The 22620-nt window shown below is 46.0% G+C and overlaps 2 protein-coding genes across 11 annotated transcripts; one reads left to right on the plus strand and one right to left on the minus strand.

Annotated features, from left to right (window-relative positions):
• Positions 1-609: 609 nt before the first annotated feature.
• LOC131321755 (putative pentatricopeptide repeat-containing protein At4g17915) lies at positions 610-20720 on the minus strand. 10 transcript variants are annotated; one of them, XM_058352686.1, is made up of 6 exons: positions 20450-20720; positions 18599-20304; positions 18378-18469; positions 17023-17141; positions 2134-2377; positions 610-1277 (listed from the first exon to the last, which is right to left on the minus strand). In XM_058352686.1, the coding sequence occupies exon 2, from the start codon at positions 20274-20276 to the stop codon at positions 18903-18905; it is 1374 nt and encodes a 457-aa protein (XP_058208669.1). In that variant the 5' UTR covers positions 20277-20304; positions 20450-20720; the 3' UTR covers positions 610-1277; positions 2134-2377; positions 17023-17141; positions 18378-18469; positions 18599-18902. The 10 variants fall into 10 exon arrangements, with proteins under 10 accessions (XP_058208669.1, XP_058208670.1, XP_058208671.1 ...); XM_058352687.1 differs by having other exon boundaries at positions 2134-2414; XM_058352688.1 differs by lacking the exon at positions 18378-18469 and having other exon boundaries at positions 2134-2414.
• On the plus strand, positions 739-2754 carry LOC131321757 (uncharacterized). The gene is made up of 2 exons (XM_058352689.1): positions 739-1301; positions 2096-2754. Exons 1-2 carry the CDS (start codon positions 739-741, stop codon positions 2307-2309), a joined length of 777 nt encoding a protein of 258 aa, XP_058208672.1. The 3' UTR covers positions 2310-2754.
• Positions 20721-22620: the final 1900 nt, after the last annotated feature.

Consider the following 22620-nt stretch of genomic DNA (forward strand, 5'->3'; position numbering starts at 1 on the left):
TCTCTTTCATTTTTCTAAATCTACTTGGAAGCTCATCTCAAGGAACCTAACCTGGTAATACCTCAACAAAGAAAGTCATCTCTCAGCCGTTTGCTTGTAAGTATAAATCTTGAGTCATCTTCATTGTGTAGAGCTCTTATTCGAAGCTCCGTCGCAAGCGCAAAGTTGAAAGATTTGCATAGGAAAAAACACCCGGCCGTGTTGTTTCTCAATTATTATTTTTTATTTTTTGGCTTTTCATATCTTATTATGAAGGGAAATGTTTTGCCTCATTAACTTTGCTTTTGATGCATGGTATCTATAGTTCTTCCAGTGCAGTTTGTATCATAAGGTTGTTTTCTCCCACTTTTGCTTAATTTTTCTACTTACAGAATCAATTTTGGAGAGGTTCTTTAGAAATTGTTGGTTTGTTATGGTATTGGTTTTGGTTTGCTAGAGGAAATTGTTTTCAAGAAATTGAAAACTCTTCTTAGTCTTTTCTGAATAAGGGTTTTCTTTCCGGAATCGTTTTTGGAAAACAAGCTTTGTAAACCGTCTGCCGAATAAGTTTCTAAATCGTGTTCTGCAAAACTAAAATGAAAACGGCAACCAAACAGGACTCAATGAAGGTAATGGAGCTAAAACAGAAAAACCATAAATCTGTGACGCTGTATTGCAAAATGTTTCACTAGGTTTTGGAAGGAAAACATCATGGAGGTGATTCAGTAGTGGCCAAGCAAAACCATTGTTGGGTTAGCGATGGAGCCTGAAGCACAGAAACAAGAAGACATCTCAACAAACTCAGTTGTCGGAGTTCAACCTAGTAATGCAACTGAAATTGAAAGCACAGAATACAGCGATTCAACCACGAAAACTCAAATTCCTCGAACGTCAGAGCTCTCAGGAGAAGCGAAAGCAGTGGAACCAGAGGAGGATTGTGTCATTGATGCTAAGCGCAATGGGCAATCCTCCAGTAGTGGTGGTGGTGGTGGTGGTGAAATTGGGGGAGCAGAAGACAGCGATTCAACCCCAAAAACTCAAATTCCTCAGACATCAGAGCCGTCAGGAAAGGAACAAGAAGCGAAGGCAGTGGAACCGGAGCCGGAAGAGGATTGCGTCATTGATGTTAAAAGCGATCGGCAATCCTCTAGTGGTGGTGGTGAAAGTTGGAGAGCAGAAAAGGTTTGCAGGATATGTCACCTGAGTCCTGAGAACTCGTCGGAGAATTCCGAACTCATCCAACTTGGTTGTGGCTGCAAAGCTGAACTTGGTTTCTCCCACCTTCACTGTGCTGAGACCTGGTTCAAGCATAAAGGCAATAGGTAATTTTTGTTCCCCCTTGATAGAAAGTATTCTCTTTTTTTCTTATTTCGAAGATTTATTATGGAGTTCAATTAAAGTATTGATGATGCACAACACTTCAGTTTCTTGACACAAAATGTTTCCTGAATTCGCATGTCCCCAGTTTGAGATTAGAGTAGTTCAATTTTGAGACATTCATGAATAAAAGTAGAACTTAAGGGGACCACAAGTATCCGGTATCCCTCCAGACAGGTTGAGCCATAGCCTAACTTCAATGCAACCAAGGGCATAATGGCATGAATTGCATACCCCCACGAGGCTATAACCTCACTGCCTCCAAACTGATTGGGAGTAAACTGCTGACCCCCCAGGCGGTGGTCCAGGCTGCAATGGTCGAGTGGAAAGGAAACATAAATACCAGTTCCAACATTTGAGTCCTCGAGTGGCTCTCAAGATTCCTAAGAGTACTGGAGCTTTTTCCCAGTTTCCTCTCGAAACCTATACCTTCTTTGTTCCAATGCCATGCTATATTCAATTAGAGCTATATTCACAGATCCCCCCATCATTTCAAAGGCAATATGCAAGTGATTTCAAAGAGTGACAAGCACCAAAAAGGAAAACATAGGGTATTATACATGATATGCATCATCAAGATTCACTTTATTAACATAAGAACCACGTTTACACATTCTTTTCACCCTAAAATAAAGATCATCATCTAATAATTTCATTGAAATCATGTCTGGTATCATTAAATTCTCATCAACCTCATGAGTTTCTCGCCTCAGACGTTTCTTATTTCCTCTTCATGCAGACAATGTGAGATATGTGGCAGTATAGCGAAAAACATACCTGGAATGCAGGACACCAGAATATTCATGGTGGAGTGGAATCAGACAAGGCTGACGCGGAGTGCGGCAGACCCTTCCCGCAATCCATGTCAGTGTAGGAACTCCACCTGCAACTTGTTATTGGCATGCCTTGTTTTGGCTTTTATACTCCCATGGTTCTTCCGAATTGGTCTGTAATGACAACAAGACTTCATGGTGTGGAGTCTTTCTCATCATTTGCGTATCCGGCAAGTTTCAACTCCGTACTTGTGAAGGAAATGAAAATTGACATTCGTTATAGTTCTGCAAGCCCAATAACATTGCTGATATATATAATGTAGTTACACGTTGCAACTCCCTACCCATGCAAGAAATGACAATTCAGATTCATCATAAATGTACAGAACTCAACTTATAGTAAATAGACCAATATACAATGCAATTGCCTGTTTGAGTCCTGCAAACACTCACCTAGGAAACAGTTGCATTTCCCCGTTAGTCATGTGGTGTTTGGTTGGGAAGATAACTTTTTTTTTCCTGGCCTTCTTGTAATATTTCGCTTTGTTTGCGCTATTCATAACTCACTGGTGACGTTGAATTTGAGCAAAATGTATGCCAACTGCGACTTTTGGTTATTGTTTTACCGAGGTTAATGTTATTGTTCTGAGTTGAATATTTTCTTCATCTTTCCTAGCTGAAAGATGATCAATACCGTGATTTAATTTTCTAAGGAGCCACAAACCAGAATATACTATGTGGAGCAATGGAAAATGGCAATCCCTGCCTCAAGGGTTAGCCTTTTTGTTAATCCAATTCGTCTTTCAACCTTTTTATGTTGTCCTAATAAACGGATGTCAAACAGATCTTGTCAGAGTATGCAAGCTTTTAAGTAATTTCGATAGATATGGTTATTTCCATAGAAATCCTGCCAACATCAACGATCGAAGCCAATTGTAATAAAGAGCATACCTGATGCTAACGAATCAATCGAAAAGCTGTACCGAAGAACCATATCCTCTAGTAAAAAATTTGATAATGTTCTCCAGACTCCCCAAGAAGTCTCAAATGTTTTTGAACTCCTTACAATCTTCGTCTCTCGTCAAGGTGCAACAAGAAGTAGTGTTATCAACGTTTTAGATCTACTATATCCTTTCCTAAAGAAAAGTTCGTTTCCAAAGCTATCTTTGGAAATCCATTTTTTATTCTTTCATTCATTTTTGACAGATAGTAGACTAATGTGCAACAAAGACTAGTGTTATTTAACTCTTTCCTTTTCACAGAGACAACTTAAATTTCTAAACTATTTTCTAAGTTTAGAGCCTGAGTTTGAATGCATTCTTGGAATTCTTGTGGTTCCGAGGATCCAACTACAGGTGAACCAGGAACGGACACCCAAACTTCAACCTCATCATGGACAGATTACCAAGATTGGCATTCCAAACTCAGGATGGGTTGACATTTCCCCCAAGAGACCAATATTGGTATTTTAAGATTAAATTTCTTTCTCAACTACGTGTGGAGGCTTCGGTAATCGTCTCGGTAATATAACCGGACCACCATTAACCGAGGCCTCATATTGACATGGGTCTGTGTATATCTTTCTGTTTACTCGCTCGGAGTCAAGTCTCCTGTTTACACTTCGGTTAGTTACCGAGGTGTGCATTCCGTTTGGGACTGTTGGCAGAATGCAGCATAGCAGGAGGGGACCATGAGCGATACGTGTCGAAAAGGATCATCTGCCCATGTGCTTCGTAACCGTCTTATCCCGTGGCGTCATCTATGATGTCACCAAGGGCGGTTACCTAAGCGTGACCTCCACGCACTGGCTTGGAGCTCAAGTTAACCTAGGTCTATAAATACAAAGGGATATTCATCTTTGAGAGGTATGCCATCTTCCCCTAACCCTAGACCTAAAAGCAACTCTCCTTACATCTAACTTGATCGTCGGAGGGTCACAGGGCTATTCCAGCCTTAGTGACTTGTTGCAGGTCCATCGGCGGAGGAACGGAGCAGCGGAAGTGAAGTACAAGTTCAGGCGAAGGTCCCTCCTCCTAAATCGAACCCCTACAATTGGCGACTCTGCTGGGGACCTAGCCATCCTTTCAACTTTCACTTCCCCCCATCTGCTCCGTTAAAACGTCCAGAATCAAACATGGTGGAGATCGACGACGCACATCACGGTGGTACCGCCCACGGGCTCGGTTCCCTCGTGGACCACAGCCTGGCTTCTGGAGGAGCGGCGGCCCATGGAAAGAACCACATATCCATCGGAGTTGGCGCCGGAGCATCAGTTCCAGACGCAGGCCCATCCTCCGAGCTCCACTCCTACATCCGCCATCTCGAGCGCAAAATCGATGATCTCACGACGATTGTAGACCGCGACAGACACGTTCGAGACGAGTTGGCAGAGATCAAACACCTCCTCATCTCCCCATCTCATTCCTCCGGGAGCCGCGGCGGAAGAACAAACCGTCGCACCCCCCCACGCAGTCACGAAGCCGGTCACCTGCTAGAGCACAGATCCCGTCCTTCAGTCAAGGATCGTCTTGAGTCACCAAGACCGGTGGACACACGAGCCCCAAAAGAAACATCGCGCAGGGACCGTTCTCGCTCTCCTGCGCAACTTCGAAGGAGACCATCGGCCTTTGACAGGCTCGGTGCTGGGAGCGTCTCTGCCTCCTCCACCCACTCCGTCCTTGTGGGCAGGACAGGCCGGGAATCTACCCCTAGCCTCACAAGGGCATCCAGGGGAGATGACGGCCTTGTCGAGATCCAGACTAGAGGATACCGGGAGCGCCTGAAGGGCCCCCGAGCCAGAAGTCCCATCGTCTCGCACCCCGGCGGCGCAAACAGCAGGAGCCCGGTCACCGAGCGCCTCGAGGCTTCCGCTCGGGATAGCTACCGACATCATCGCCAGGAGCGTTTTCCCAGAAAAACGGTTAGTATCGATCCAATGAGAAAGGAGCACGAACGATTGGACAAACTCGTCCCCAAGAAACGTACAGCGACTGAGCGTCCAGACGGCCCCGACCGTTCGATCCGACCTCATCGCGATGCGCGACTTGCACGACTCTCGACCTCTCCATTCACAAGAGAGATCGACTCAGTTACCCCCCCCAAAGGATTCTCCCAACCCAAGTTCGCCAAATATGACGGCAAGACCGAGGCGTACACTCATCTGGTCCAGTATAAAACCGTCATGTCTCTATTTCTTCGGAATGAACCCTCGGACGATGCTTTCCTGTGCAAAGTGTTTCCAGCAAGCCTCGGCAACCTGGGCCTCACCTGGTTCAATCAACTCCCGGCTCGGTCAATCTCCTCGTTCGACTCCCTCTGTGACGCCTTCATGGCACGGTTCGTAACGAGCAACAAGCACGAGAAGGAGATCGACTCCCTCTTAGCCCTCCGTAAGAGGAACGACGAAACGCTTCGGCAGTACGCCGGCCGCTATTGGGAGTTGTTCAATGAGATAGAAGGTTGCGACGGTGTCATCTCTGCCCGAGGATTCAAGCTCGGTCTCACATCCCAGGACGAGCAAGTCTACGACGACCTCGCTCGCCATAAGCCGAACTCTATGAAGGACCTTATGACTCGAATCGAGAACTGGTGTCAGCTCATCGAGTCCAAGGCAGAGAGAGGCATCGGGAAGCCTACAAGTTCAAAAGCGTTGAACACTTCGGTATCCATACCGGCCCCCGCACCTGTCTCAACCTCGAAGAAACAGGTCAACACGATCAAGCAGTCGCCGAGGAGGGGGCCGAAGCCAAGTGACTTCAACGCCGAAAAGACCGTCTTCACCATTCCCATCTACCGGATCATTGATCAAGTGAAGGATCAGCCTTTTTTCTCCTTCCCCAATCAAAAACTCGGAACCGAAAATGGGAAAATCAAGAATCCCATCGTTCGATGCAGCTACCATAGCGAGCAAGGTCACTTCACCACAGCATGCAAGCCCTTCAAGGCCTACTTGGAACAGCTTGTTGCTGGTGGCCACCTCGGAAACTTCATCGATCACGAGAAGACGACGGCTCGGACACAGAGGACCGAATCACATGCCGAGGAAGAGGTACAGACAATCAACGTCATACATGGTCCCTTGAACCCCGAAGCCGCTCGAGTCATCCGGGCAGAATTGAATGAAGCCTCCTCCTCCAAGCAGGTCATGCTAGTTGGCCCCGAACCGAAGCGCCCAAGAACCGACGACGGCTCCAAATGGACGATAACGTTTACCGAGAAGGATCTCGACCGCGTCCAACTTCCCCACAACGACGCCCTCGTGGTCACGCTACGCATCGGAAATTTCAATGTCCGTCGCGTCCTCGTAGACCAGGGCAGCTCGGCCGAAGTCATGTACTACTCCCTTTTCAAGGATCTGAAGATTCCCGAGACCGACCTCCGTCCTTCCGAAGTTCCCCTTATCGGCTTCAACGGAGCTCCTGTCTGGCCCATCGGTATGATCACTCTTCCTGTCCGTGCCGGCTCGGTAACGCTTGAAATAGACTTTGTGGTGGTCGACGTCCCTGGCCCTTACAACGCCATTGTCGGTCGAACCTGGCTGCATAGGCTTAAAGCGATTGCTTCCACTTATCACCAAGTGGTACGTTTCATCGGCACTAACGGGCACCAGGAAGACCTGTACGGAGACCAGACCGCGGCCAAGCAGTGCTACATCAACGCTGTCCGAAGCACCAAGCAGACCCCCCGGGTGAATCTCATTGAAGCACCAGAAGCCCCAGTTTTGGAGGACGTCGGCAGATCCCCTGACGACAAAACCGTCGAAGATGTGGCCACAATCCCAATCACCGAGGACGGCTCCCGCTTCTTCCTTGTCAGTTCCTCACTTAGTGACACTGATCGGAATGAGACGGTAGCTTTTCTCAACCGAAACATTGAAGTGTTCGCCTGGACTCCCTACGAGATGCCGGGGCTCGACCCCTCTTTTATCTGCCACGAGCTCAACATCGACAAAGCCAAGCGACCGGTCGTACAGAAGGCACGACGGTCCTCTCCCATTCACTCCGAGGCCGTCATTGAAGAAGTCAACCGACTCCTAAACGCTGGGGCAATCAGAGAGGTCCAGTACCCCAAGTGGTTGGCTAACACCGTCGTAGTCAAGAAGAAAAATGGCAAATGGCGTGTCTGCGTCGACTACTCCAACCTTAACGATGCTTGCCCGAAGGACTTCTTTCCTCTTCCCCGAATCGACCAGCTTGTCGACGCCACCTCTGGCCACGAGCGACTCAGCTTTTTGGATGCGTACCGGGGCTACCACCAGATCGCCATGAGCGAAGGCGATATCGAGAACACCGCCTTCATTACCCCCCACGGGATCTTCGGTTACCTCGTAATGCCCTTCGGTTTGAAAAATGCCGGAGCAACCTTCCAGCGAATGATAACCAAGATGTTCGAGCAATTACTGGGCGACACTATGCTGGCATACATTGACGACATGGTGGTTAAAAGTCTTCGTGCCGGTGATCATCTAACCCACCTTGCCGAAGTCTTCGAGATACTAAAGCGCCACAAACTCCGCCTCAATGCCGAGAAATGCGTCTTCGGCGTCAGCTCCGGCAAATTTCTCGGCCATCTCGTCTCCCGGCGCGGTATTGAGGCCGATCCTTCCCAAATTCAAGCAATTGATCAGCTCTCGGCTCCCAACAACAAGCGCGATGTTCAGCGTCTAACCGGGATGGCTGCTGCTCTGAATCGGTTTATAAGTCGCTCCTCGGACAAATGTCAGCCATTTTTCGCTCTACTAAAGGGCAGCCGACGAAGCTTCAACTGGACAGAAGAATGTGACCGAGCCCTCCAGCGATTAAAGGAGTATCTTTCCACGGCTCCACTCCTCGTCACTCCAAGGGACCAGGAAGACCTGTTCCTCTATCTAGCTGTCTCCCCGCACGCCGTCAGCTCGGTGCTCGTCCGACAGGAGGGTCGGGAGCACCAGCCAATCTACTACTCCAGCAAAACCATGACTCCCGCCGAGACGCGCTACCTCCCCCTGGAGAAGCTCGTGCTCGCCCTAATCTCAGCCTCCCGAAAGCTTGCCCCGTATTTCCAGTCTCATCGCATCATCATCCTGACCGAGTTCCCCCTCAAATCTCTTCTCCGAAAGGCCGATCTCTCCAACCGAATTTCACAATGGGCCGTTGAGATTGCCAATTTCGAAATCCACTTTCAGCCTCGGACAGCAATAAAGGCTCAGGTTCTGGCTGACTTCATCGCAGAGCTTACACCGCCCAACGTATCTGCTTCGGCACCCCCACCGAGCACCGAAGCAGTACTCCAGGCCAACCCTAGCACAGCTTGGCAGCTCTTTCACGGAGATGTATGGAAAATGTACGTCGATGGCGCATCCAACAGCCGAGGCGCAGGTGCGGGCGTCGTTCTTCTCTCACCCTCCGGTGTCTTGCACGAAAGCTCCTTCTCCATCAATTTCCCAGCCTCTAACAACGAGGCCGAATATGAGGCGTTGATCTCCGGACTCAAGACTGCCGAAGCCATTGGCATCGAAGAGCTCGTCGTTTACAGCGACTCCCAGTTGGTGGTTAACCAACTCTCGGAAGAATACGAAGCTCGGGATGACCGCATGCGTACCTACCTAAGCGCCGCTGTCCAGCTCATTCAACGCTTTAAAGCAATCAGAGTCGAGCATATTTCAAGGGAACAGAACGCCCACGCCGACGCCCTGGCAGGTCTCGCTTCGGCATTCTCATGCACTGGGCACCGATCCATTTCCTTCAATTCTATTGACAAGCCCAGTTTTGAACTCGAAAACCTACAGAAGGAAGTACTCAACATAGAGCTCGGTCCGAGCTGGATGGATGAAATCGTCCTTTACCTAAGGGAAGACTCCCTTCCCACCGACAAAAAGGACGCCCACCGACTCCGCAACAAAGCTGCCCTCTTCTGGCTCAATCCCAACGGCAAGCTTTACCGAAGATCATTCACCGGGCCGTACTTATTGGTTGCACACCCACATCAAGTTCCGGGCATCATCGAAGAACTTCATGCCGGTGACAGCGGTTGTCACTCCGGTGGACGATCGCTCGCCCACCGAGCCCTCACTCAGGGATATTGGTGGCCGACAATGAAGAAGGACTCTGAAGAGTTCGTCAAGCGTTGCAAAAAGTGCCAGATGTTCGCTCCCATTATCCATCAGCCGGCCCGGGACCTGAGCCCTCTCACCAGCCCCTGGCCCTTCTCCCAATGGGGCATGGATATCGTTGGAAAGCTCCCAGTCGCTCCGGGTGGATTCAAGTTCCTTTTAACCGCAACTGATTATTTCTCGAAATGGGTCGAGGCCGAGCCCCTGGTAACCATCGAAGAAACAGACGTCATCCGCTTTGTGTGGCGCAACATCATCTCACGCTTCGGTGTGCCGTTCGCCATAATTACTGACAATGGAGGGCAGTTTACAGGACAGAAGTACCGGGCTCTGCTTGACGAATACGGTATCAAATGGGACACGTCCACTCCGGCTTACCCCCAGGGCAACGGACAGGCTGAGGCGGCAAACAAAGCAATTTCATCCGGACTAAAGCGACGACTCGAATCACGGTGAGGAAAGTGGGCCGAAGAGCTGCCCAGGGTACTCTGGGGCTACCGTACGACGCCTCGGCGATCAACCGGTCGCACACCTTTTTCCTTGGCATTCGGAATGGAGGCGGTCATCCCACTCCAAGTCGGACTCCCAACAATGAGAACAGAAAATTTTGATGAGTCGGTCAACAACACCACCATTGCTTCGGACCTCGATTTAGCCGAAGAAGAACGGGACAACGCAAGGATAAAGCTCGCTTCATACCAACAGGAGGTTGCAAAGGGTTACAACCGAAGCGTGCGCCTCCGGTCGTTTAAGCCTGACGATCTCGTTTGGAAAAAGGTGGTGGAGAAGTCCAAAAAGCGAAAGTTAATGCCCAATTGGGAGGGTCCTTACCGAGTTCTCAAGCACCTCGGTTCGGGTAATTACAAATTGGAGAAACTGGATGGTTCCCCCATTGCTAAGTCATGGAACGCCAACAATTTGAAGAAGTTCTACGGATAGTGCTCGGCCACCGAAGCCCGTTTTATCCTTATTACGTTGCATTTTCTTTTGAGAAAGTTTTGAAGGCAATCTGCTTATGTATTAACAATACCCCGAATTTTAATGAGAATGCTCTTTGGCACTATTCGTACACTGACTGTTTAAATTACTTATACTTGGCCTATTCTTGCCCGGACCATTTTATACCGACTTCAGGGATATTGTTCTCCCATAGGTGATACCCTCGGAGAAAAATTCCCACCAAGTCGCCCGGGCCTCTTCGGTCGTCTAAATTTTTGGTCACTCGCTGTAAGGATACTCGGCCTTTTTCTCCGAGCCCCTTACACCGACCCATCAAAAATTTCTCTCTGTTCGGACTCGCTGCGTCACTAACCTATGGCAAAAGCCGTACCACTTCGTGACCTCGGCCTACGTCCCTAGCAGTAATACCATCCCGCCTCTGCTCGATAGGCTCATTTCTATTAATCAGCAGGGGCGTGCAATGTCAAAAGTTCATTACAATGAGTGGTTCTGATTCGGTCCTACTAAGCTGGGGCTTCGGAACGAGTCACTTTTTCTTGATTAAACATCTTTTTTATGCTTGGCAAAACGATTCGGTTAATGCTTCGGTTAAACTTGTTTCTACAAACTTTTTAAGTCCCACCGAAGCAGGGGCATCATAACCTAAGGAGCAAACCAATCAAACAAGCATTTCAAAGATAAAAACATTCAAGAAAAGAAGAGCATTCATTCACGAACAATAAACAAAAAGGGTACTGCTTCAAGTATCAAACAATTACAATCCCTGGAACGGCAAACTCCAAATGTCCGGAGCCGTCCAGTAAACCGACCATTCAAGCAAAAATTAAAGTACTTTTTCAGAGTTACAAAATATAAAGTTCCTATGCTTCATCAGGGAACAGGGGCACTAAGGTCAGCTGGCTCCTCGGTCGCTTGGGGCTCCTGGATCGGCACCTGCTCGTTTTCCTCCTCCGGTAGCACGAGCTCTTCAGGAGGGGGCTCAGGCACGGTTCGAAGCTCCGAACCCTCTGGCAGAGTAAGCTTGCTTATCAAGGCCTCGTGGCCGTACCGAAGTCCGTCCAAAAACCGATCCCTGAAGAGCTCGGCTTCTATCTCCCGGACCTGCTTTTTATATTCTACTCCGGCAGCATCCCAGCCCTCATCGTAGCCTTTGTTCCTTGCAAACTCGACCTCCCGAGCCCCAGCAGCCCTCAATGTGTCAGCATCCTCCTCAGCTTTTTTGGCTTTCGCTTCGGCAAGAACCCGCTCCCGGTCGCACCGCTGAAAGTCGGCTAGGTAGAGGTCACAAGTCTCCCTCGCCACTTTCAGGTCGTCCTCTCTCTGAGCAAGAGTCTTCCTCAGCAGCTCCATCTCCTGCTCCCGTGCCTGGCACTGTTCGTTCACAGCGAGCACCCGAGCGCCGGCCTACCAACACAATTAAAATTGATCAAAATTCCAACAAAACGATCAAAGGAGTAAGAAAAGAAACTTTCAGAAGTAACTTACTTTCAGAAGTGCCTGCGCTATCTCTCCTGTCAGATCCACGGTGCACCCCTCAACAGCTCGGGCATCCTTCGGAAGAATACACGACCGAAGCAGCCCAAACGCCGTCCCAATGTTAGAAGACGCGCTATCAGCATGATGAATCAGGCGCCCCGAGTAGTGACGAACCTCGGGGGCCCAGGGGACCTCCCTCGCCGGAACGCGAGTCCCCGTCTCGGTTCCCCCCCGGCTCTCCACATCTCCCTCATCTCCTCGGGCCCCTGTTTCATCTATCAAGATCGGCTCCCCGCCCCTCCCTTGTCCGAAGCCTTCTTCCTCGGTGCGAGCCCTCTTCTCCGGCGGCTCCTGAGGAGAAACAGGGATCACCCTCGAGGTTCCGCCCCCCGGCGAGCCAATCCTGACGCCAGCACCCCGCCCTCGTGGCCTTTGGCGCCGAAGGTTGAGCACTTCCCTTCCACGACCGGTCATCTCTCCACTAAGTCCCGTCCTTTCTGGGGTCTCCCGGTCGATTTCTTCCCGGATCACGCCTCGGGGAACAGACTCACTAACTTCGTCTTCTGTCGCCCCGGCTCCTCCTCTCCTGCCTTCTCCTCTTCCTTGGTTTCTTCCTCGGCCACGTCCTCGTCCCCCTCGAGAAACTCCTTGCTGCCTCGGCTTCTTTTTCAAATAACCAGTGTAAGTCGGTTTGTATCCGAGCAGATCGGGTGCATACCGACTCGTGATAGGAATTGCGTAGGCCGCTGTTATTTGCGCTCGGTTAGCTCTTGCCCGAAGCTCTGCAACGATGCCCTCGGCTGAAAGATAGAGAATGGAAGAATCAGTATACAATGAGGAAAGAAAAATGTGCAAACATAATAAAGCTAAGAAGATGTTTCTACCGACCAGGAGCCCCGGTTTCGAACTGAACTGTGGTGGCTGTGTCCGCGCTCTCCCCGGGCCCAAACATAAAATTCCCGGTGACCGACACATAAATACTCGCCCACTCTTCCGAGTCAGGAAGATGGTCGATAAGGAAGGTGTCGTATCCCGTCCTACAGGAGAGGTAGTGACGGTCGCTCTCCCGGTTAACTCCAACGAGGTATACACCGAAAAGCTCCTCGAGTCCGAACGTCAGGTTATATTGTCTCCTCAGCTCTATAATGCTCGTGATGATCCGGTAGGAGTTCACCGTCAGCTGAGAAGACGTGAGGGAGAGAGCTCGGAGAACCCTTCGGACAAACTGATGAAGGGGGAATCTAACGCCCCCCTCTGTGATAGCCATCAAGGGGAATATGAGTGTTCCCTCCCGGTGTGGAAGGTCCTTGGGGTCGCTGTTCGGTAAGATCCGAATGTCAACGTCATGAGGAACGCTGTATACCCTCTTAAATTCGGCATAAGAAGCCGAGGAGCCGTCAAAGTATTGATTTCGGTATGGGCATGGCCTCATCGCCCTCCTGCGTCCCCGTACCTCCTCGGGGGCATCGGCGAATGGACCCGGACCTTGGTTCGAGGTACTTGGGGGTTCCATATCTTGGGAGTCAAACGTCGTCACCTCACGAGGAGCTCTCGAGGGTTCAAATGATTCAACGCAGTCGATTGGAGTCCGGAAGAATGCCCTCTCCCGAAGTGTCTGGCGAATGTCCTCGGGAATTTCAACAGGAGAAGAGCCTGAACTACCGGAACTGTCCGAAGAGAGCTCGATGACCATTCGCTTCTGCCTAACCAAGGAAAGGAATACAAAAACCCGTTAGCCATGTGCTCAGGGAAAAAATCAATGTCTAGCGCTCGGTGCGGAATGGTCATCGCTCCCCGGAGTCCTCGGACAATCGTTTCCTATAGAGGCGTTTCCCTCCCGGAAGAATTTCTAAAAACAGAAGTCCTTTCCCTTGGGATCAAGGTGAGTCTAGGTCTCGGGATGAGTTTTGGCCTCGGGATGAATCTAGGTCTCGGGATGAGTTTAGACCTCGGTAATAGCGTGAACAACGCTGGAGAAGCCCAGCGCCGCCTTGAACCAGACGGTGGCGAGCGGTTGCTCAGCCGTAACAAGTGCAAGAAAACGGCGAAAAACTCAAAACAATGGTCAAAACATGAAGAATAAAGCAAGGAGGTCGACATACCTGAAGTTTGTGCAAGATCTACCAACCAAAACGATCGAAATCTCGAATGAAAGCTGGAAGTATACGGCGGCAGCGGTTCGACTTCAGAAGCAGGAGAAAGGGTGACGATCTGACCTCTGTCTCTCCTATTTATATTGGTAGAGATGGAAAGTTGCGCGGGAAACGAAGCGTCGTGCATTGAACCGTTAGATCGTCGACATGTGTTATCATCGAACGGCTGGTATCAAGGACTCTGCACCGAAGACAGGCGCCGGATATTCAGACCTTAGGCATGTTGACGCGTGTCACCGAAGCGACGTTTCGTACCAATCAACTGGCATGGCACGTGCCGAGGCAGCTTTTTGATTCTGAGATCTCGGCAATAGTTGACACGTGGCTCTTCTCTGGCGCGGGTTGAAGAAATCTACCGAAGCAACTTCACCCTTCGGTTATTCTCTAAAAAGAAAGATCAAGGCCTGATGTCTCATACGATAGGATCAAGACCCTGAAGCAGAGGTGCAACGCTCCAGGGACTTGAGGGGCTATTGTGGAGGCTTCGGTAATCGTCTCGGTAATATAACCGGACCACCATTAACCGAGGCCTCATATTGACATGGGTCTGTGTATATCTTTCTGTTTACTCGCTCGGAGTCAAGTCTCCTGTTTACACTTCGGTTAGTTACCGAGGTGTGCATTCCGTTTGGGACTGTTGGCAGAATGCAGCATAGCAGGAGGGGACCATGAGCGATACGTGTCGAAAAGGATCATCTGCCCATGTGCTTCGTAACCGTCTTATCCCGTGGCGTCATCTATGATGTCACCAAGGGCGGTTACCTAAGCGTGACCTCCACGCACTGGCTTGGAGCTCAAGTTAACCTAGGTCTATAAATACAAAGGGATATTCATCTTTGAGAGGTATGCCATCTTCCCCTAACCCTAGACCTAAAAGCAACTCTCCTTACATCTAACTTGATCGTCGGAGGGTCACAGGGCTATTCCAGCCTTAGTGACTTGTTGCAGGTCCATCGGCGGAGGAACGGAGCAGCGGAAGTGAAGTACAAGTTCAGGCGAAGGTCCCTCCTCCTAAATCGAACCCCTACACTACGGTAAAATTACTTCTGAACAAGTCTTCAGAAATGAAGAAAATGATGGAATACTGAATCTACTATTTGACACCAATTAGAAAAAAATCTGTTGTACTCTGACAGTTACGACTTTTAGATAAGGAATAACCTAATATTAAGATGGAGACCTCCATGTTTTTGGTGCTCTCCCAAACAACTTGAAAGAGACATCAACCAGAAAAATTGTGTGCGGACATCTGGACAGAAGTTCGAAGCTTGCAGGTCCTATCCTTAAGTACATCAAAACTTGGGATATTATTTCTCCATTTGGAAAAGAACGGTGGTGTATGAGAGAGAAAGTTAATCTAGAGAAGTGGGTCAAGGTGGTTATAAAAAAAAAAGAGGTCAATGATCAAGGCACACAGCCGTTCAGTTTCTAGATCAATCCTTTTAAAAAATATTTTAGGGTATCAGTTTTTCAGAATGAAGGATATTCAATAATTCCAGATCTTCTGTACAATGGTACATGGACTGTGGTGGTCATGCATCCATTTCTTGCCTAAATATGGCCACAGTTTCTTAAAAACACTTGACTGCATTACATATTGTGCAATGGGTCGCTCTTTTTTATCTCCAAGCCACTACTTCTAAGTTTTAACAACCAAACCTTGTACAAGAGGAAGATAATTAAAACCAACTCACCAGAAAACAGTCTCTTTCCAGGTTACCACTTTCTGCCATTAATACTAAAAAATGCATGATTTCATTCTGCCTAACCTTAGGGCAAGGGGAGCATGGAATCATAGCCTCAAATATTTTGTCGCTGCTTCTCTTATCGAATCTAGGCAAAGGTAAGACTTCAAAGCAATATTATGATCCGTGGGCATACAAATTTCTTCTAATTAGACTGGGAATTTAGGGTACAGAAATTGGTCAACTAATAGGGCTAATCACCATTAGTGATAAGGCAAAAAAAGAATCCCATACCATATTGAGGCATCTAAACATAGGGAGTTGTTTAGGCTCAATTATTAGTAGGGATGAAGAGATTGCCGATGATGTGACCCATAGGATCCAAGTGGGATAGCTTAAATGGAGGAGCGCTACTGGTGTACTATGTGACAAAAGGGTACCCACAAAATTGAAGGGAAAATTCTATGGAACTGCCATAAAACCAGCGATACTTTACGGGACAGAATGTTGGCCTATTTGGAGACAACAGGTGAGCAAGATGAGTATAGCGGAAATGAGAATGTTGAGGTGGATGTGTGGTAAGACTAGACGAGACAGGATTAGAAATGAAACGGTTTGTGAGATGGTAGGTGTAGCACCCATAGAGGAGAAGTTGAGGGAAAATAGGCTATGGTGGTTTGGGCATGTCTACAGTAGACCAGGAGATGCAATAGTTAAAAGAGCGGATAGGATAGCTTTGGGTAGCAATGCTACGGGGAGGGGTAGACCTAAATTGACATTAGATGCTGTTGTGCGCAAATATATGAGTATAATGGGTTTGTGTGAACAAGTGGCCCTTGACAAAACTCATGTAGCCGACCCGAGTGATTGGGACATAAGGCTCGGTTTGGTTTGGTTAAACATAGGGAGTTGTTGCAACTATGCAACTATATTCTATAACTTACCAAGAGTATAGCATGCAGAAATGAGTAAATCTTTTAGGCTTCAAGCACAGTCCAGCACCAGATTCACGAAAGGTTTTCCATTAACCAAAAGTTTTCACTTTTAGGCTTGCTTCACTGTAAGAGAGGATATAAAGGCATCCAAATTTGAGGATTTGAGGATGTAAGGAGATTGTTGGTTTGTGGGGAACGGGCCGGGAGAGTAAAACAGAATATAGCCTAGTATATGCTGTGTCTTGAACTAAACCTCAATTTGAAGACCAGTAAAATATCAGCATCCTAGCAACCACCAAAGTTTTTTTGTTTTTTTCTAAAGGACCACGAAATACAAAAAGAAGTTCGCAACTCATCCACAAATTCATGCATGTGCTATGTATCATAAACATGCTCGATCAACAAAACTCCGTATTCCAAGTAATATCTTTGTTTCCTTGGAAGCATAATTCAATTTTTGGCTACTATGTCTATGAGTATATCACCAATCATAAAATCTACGAAGTACTAATCTCCAAGCTTCCCAAATGTTTCCAACCATATAAGTGTTACGAAAAATTTGAGGGCAAAAGTACATATTGGTCCTACTTCTACCTGTGTCTTCAGAGGAATCCTGACCGAAATCTTGTCTGTTGAGACATATATCACCCGCAACGTCGACTTTAAGTATGTTTCCTCCATCTTCCACATTTGTAAGCCACCAAAGCTGGCTCCTTTTAGATAGAGTAAACAAACAAAAGAAGTGCAAACAGAAGGAACATTAGTATTTTGAAAAAGCTGGTGATGGAAAAGTACTACAAATACTCATAACCAACCCTAATGTTTTGGGAACCAAATCTGAGTATATTTTGGTGCTGAGCTATGTAGCACAGACACGGACACAGACACGGGACACGGTATTTCTTCAAAATGGGAACACAGACACGTCAGGGGACACAACAAAAATAAATAAATAATATTTATGTCATACCAGTGGAAACATAGTTGGATGCATAAGCATGAAACTTCAATATCTATAAACAAGCATCATATATACATCATATTACACTTTTAACCCAAAATATTTGAAGTAATTCACATTTACCCCAAAATATTTAAAAAAATTGCATATTTAACCCTTGTCGTATCCCTGCAAAAAAATTAATTAAATTTACTGGACGTGCCACATGGCGTGTCCCATACGTGCTTTGCCGTATTCCCTGAGTGTCCCTTTGTTGGACATGGAGACACGTAGGCCTCTACGAGTGTTGCTTCATAGGTGCTGAGATATATGCTCAATGGACAATCCTTATCTAAGAAACTCTGTGTGCATGAAGGTGTAGTCAGCGGAGAGAACTGACAAAGTTGAAAGGTTCTGCAGAATTTTCTTCTGTCTTAGGAGGAGTTTTCACAGCAGTTTGCAGCCTTTGGCAGCCTGCCTAATGCTTAAGGAAGTTCTGTGACTCCATGAATGCAATCAAACAGTAGTTAGACTAGGCTTGTAACAGATTCCATATAAGGTACCAAATATGTTTTGGTGCAGCAACGTTACTTGGTTCAAAAGTACTACGGCATGGGATCTTCTCCAATTTATATAGCTACTGAACGACATACACTACCAAGAGACACCGACCACAATCATCAGCTAGACCTTGTACAGCTAAAGGCTTTTTTGCATGCCTTTTCATCAGAAAATAAGAATTTGAGTGCTGAATTGGCAGAAAAGGGTGTTTCGCATTGAAATGGCCAACCAAGAGATCCATGGAAAGTAATCAATGAAGCTTGGGGAATTCACTAAACAAGTTGGTGCCATTTCATTTATTAGTTTCACAAGAAGTTAAGCCGCAGTACAAATTTCATGCCAGTCACTAGAGGAGATGCGAAATCTCATAAGCTAGATTCAGCCCAAATTGAATGACATATTGACATATAACCCAATATTTGGTTTTTGGGGCCAAAGCAGTGCTCACATGAGATGGGCTATATTTGCATAGATTCCATTTTTTCCAGGGGTAAGCAATCCTCAAACGAAGTCCACAATGAATAATATCAACCACCTTACCTGCCAAATAATTATAATTAAATGAACCACAGCAGTGCCAAAAAAAATTCTGAATATTCAGATAATATTCAAAATGGCATACATTGAGATTTCAAACAAATTGGATATTGTTGATAAAACGGCCTTTACCTGCAGCTCTAGCACATCCTTCAAAATGTCTTTTAAATGTATAAGTTATTTGGTGTCGGACACAATAATTTTGGCATAGCCGGCCCATCCTTCCAAGCATATGGAGTTCAACACATTGTGACACAATGAAAAGTGGCTAATATTTCATCAACTCTCTTCCAGAATTCAATCCCTGGCATGGCTTGGGAAGGTGTTACACTCTTAACTGAATTTTAAGTCATCAAGGTGAACCAAAGCTGTGAAGAAAGAATAGCCCTTAATTAATGTTCTTCCAACTTCCAGCAAAAAGAAGCTATAATACAACTCAGAAATGCAAAAGCTTAGCCAATCGAATTTTTGACCGAAGCCTGCTTGCCTCTCTACTATATCCCGAAGAATTAAGCCCCAAGATAACAGCCTTTTGGGCAGATCTAAGTATTTTTACGCCACTTCTTAAACAAGAAAGCAAGAGCTTGGCTGCACTGTGAAATCTCCTAGCCTTGCAAAGATTGTGCACTAAGGAGGAGCACGTAAAGGAGTCCTTTAACTCCATAGATTTGAAAACCTTCATTGCATAGTCGACCTCACCAGCTTTACACAAACCATCCAGCCAGCAGTTGAAAGCAACTAAGTTTGAATCAAACCCCATCACAGTCATGTACCTCAAATGGCGTTCTGCCCCTTCAATATTACTTGCTTTGCACAATCCATCAATCAGAATTGTATGTGTGTACTCGTCGCATTCAAACCCTTCTTTCTCAATCTCATCCAACAAGTTATAGGCAGCTTCCAAGTTACCCTTCTTGCAATACATATTAATCAGAGTGTTATAAGACACCATATCAAGCTCAATGCCATCCGTAACCATATTTTCCATGAGTCCATTTGCCTCTTCTGTCCTACCCATTTTAACTAAAGCACCAATGATTGTGCAATATGCAAAGCCATCAAATGTGTACCCTTTCTCCTTCATCTCTGTAAAGATCTCAAGCCCTTGTTTGAACCTTCTAGATCTAAAGCAGCATTTCATTACAGTAGTATAAGTAATAGCATTTGGTATATGGCCTGATTGTCCAAGCTCCTCTAGTAATCTTCGTGCTGCCCCTAACCTTCCTGCCTTGCAAAGCCCATTAATGAGGATATTGTATGTGTCTATCTGGGGAGTAAATCTATGGCGTTGTAAATTCCTGAATAGCATTAAGGCATTCTCAGTATACCCGTTTTTGCAAAGACCATTAATCATAATGTTAAATGTGGTTGTGCAAGGATCAATATTACTCAAGATAATGTCCCGAAACACTCTGTTAGCCTCATCTGGTTGTCCTGATTTGAAGAAGCAATGCATTAAAGAGTTGTAACTCCACACATTTGGACGTAGGCCCTTTTGAAGCATTTCTTCGAACAGATCCAAGCACCGAGATAATAAGCAATGCTTGCTCGCACCAGCTATTAGAGAATTATACGTAACAACATCTGGGTTTATCCCAGCTTCCTTCATTCTATGCACTACTGAATAAGCTGTGTCTATGCCAATAAAACGACAATAGGCAGCAATCAGTGTGTTGTATGTTACCACGTCCGGTAGTACTCCTAATCTTATACCATCAACTATAATTGCTTCCGCTTTCCCCAATTGTTTCGCTTTACAAAAAGAAGCTATACATATATTTAGTAACTTAGTTGAAAATATACAAACCATTCTTTCATTTGCCCCAACTACATCATATCTGCAAAATGTCCAAGTATTCATGTCAGATAAATTTAAACATTCTCCACATTTAGTCTGTATTGAAAATAACCAAAACAAACACTGATCTGAATAACATAAGCTACCAAAACCTATTCAAATTGTACAGAAATTGAGAGAAATACCCATGTACTGCAAGAAGTTTTCAGCCTAATCTTTGCGGCAATCAACTCCAAGAGATTGTAAGCTAGTTAGCCCTGAATTTGCCATGTCTTCCCACAGCTTTCTTGAACTTCCACAGTTGAGAGGGAGAGAGAGATACCAGTGGACCGGTGGTGGTTGTTCTCGTAGTTGTGGATCTGGTTTTTCTTCTTCTTCTACGATCGCCGTTTCTCCTCTCTCTCTCTCTCTCTCTCTCTCTTCTCTGTGAGTTGTGGCTGCGGGAACGAGAGGCAGGAGTGAAATTTCCAGTGCCGAGCGGGTATATCTAACCGCTCCATTTGAGCAGTCTGATACACTTTTGAACGGCTCGGATTGTAACTCTCTTTTTCCTTTCACTTCAACACTTTCTCTCTCCAAATTTGAGCTGTTCAAACACGCAATGGACAGCTTGGATGCGCGATTGGACACCACGTGGTATCTCCTCAGCACTAAAATTTTTTCCGAAAGACAGAGAAGGTAATAGAGTTTGAGTTGTGTGGACGGTGTAGATTACACACAAAACAAATCTACGGTAAAGAATAAACCCAATTATATAAATATAAGTAATATATATATATATATATATATATATATATATACATACATACATACACACTAGTGTTAGTCCGTGCCTACGGCACTACGCATCCCGGTTGGAAGAGGATGGCAGTTGTGTGATTTAGGTGAAAACCCTGGGAACTTAACCGGGAAGTGGGAGGATGCACTACAGCCTTTGGATCAAATGAATCTAAGCCGTTCCAACAACTTGTCCCCACACCCTTCTGTTTTATAATAGAGATATAAAATAGGTTCGGTTCGGTACACTCCGAACTTGAAATTTTCCGCCACCACCTCGATCGAAAATCGAACAGAACGGTCGATTTTTTCGGTCCGATCGGATTTGTAACACACCTGAATACACTCATGTTTAGGGTTTGTTATTGTTTGAAAGAAAAAAAGAAGAAAGGAAAGGAAATAAGGAATTCTTTATAAAGAAAAAAAAAACAATCAGAATCCATTGTTTGGTTTAGAAAGAAAGATGAAACAACATGGCAAATTCAAAAATTGTGCACGATAGGACCTTCCTCCAATTTTCCTGCCATCTTCTTTTTTCTTACTTTCTTCGAGTTCCAAACATAGTTTTACAACTATAGTACTAAAAGTATCTCTAGCCTTTATATTCTTTATTTTCCGTAACTTTCACTGTGACCCTATGTACTTTTTTAGCAAGTTTCAATAATGCAATTCATTTTCATTTTTAATCATATGCGCCCCTTGAACTTTGGGGTCGAGTGAAACTGTAAATGTAGAAGTGAGTTATTGGGCCTTGGCAGCGAAATTCTCTCAAACCTTTTTTCTGGACCATACCCTATGACCTTATTTATAGGGCGCTGCTATTCGCAGTCCTTTATTTTCCCCCATAGTCTATTACATTTCGGTAAATAGTTGTTGAAAATCATACATAATATTTCGGTAAATAGCTGTTGAAAACAATATTATATTTCGGTAACTACATGTCGAAAATATGTTTAACTTTCGGTAAACAACTGCCGAATATATATTTTCGATAAATAGCTGTTGAAAAAAATATTATATTTCGGTAATTGGATACTGAAAATATATCTCAATTTCGGTAACTACATGTTGAGTATAATTGAAAATTTTTAACGGGTTATAAGAGAAAATAAAGGGCTGCGAATAACAGTGTCCTATTTATATCTTAAATAACAATCCACTTGCTCCCTCCAAAAAGATCAGCAAATACCCACAACCTTTTAACCCTTTGAGTCACCCCAAATATTCATCCATACCTCTGCACTCACTAGCACAATCTTCATCCACCTTTTCTCACAATCGATTGGTGCTATTATTCCCTAAGTTGAGATCCAAAACTTCAATCAGAATCACTACTAGTGTGTGTGTGTGTTACAAACGAGGAGATTACTATGACCCAAATGGGTTTATAAGTCTTTTCAACGAGAACTTTTTCAGTGCCGGGTGTGCACGGGGCCACGTGGTGCCCTGTACCAATCTCGGCCGTCCAATGAAGTCTTGGACGGCTGAGATCAATTTGGTTGCGAGGGATATTTTAGTCATTTCACATTTTAAAATTAGCTGAACAGATCTGGACAGTCCAAAACTTCATTGGACGACC

Source organism: Rhododendron vialii, chromosome 4a (genome assembly GCF_030253575.1).
Source record: "Rhododendron vialii isolate Sample 1 chromosome 4a, ASM3025357v1".
NCBI lineage: Eukaryota > Viridiplantae > Streptophyta > Magnoliopsida > Ericales > Ericaceae > Rhododendron > Rhododendron vialii.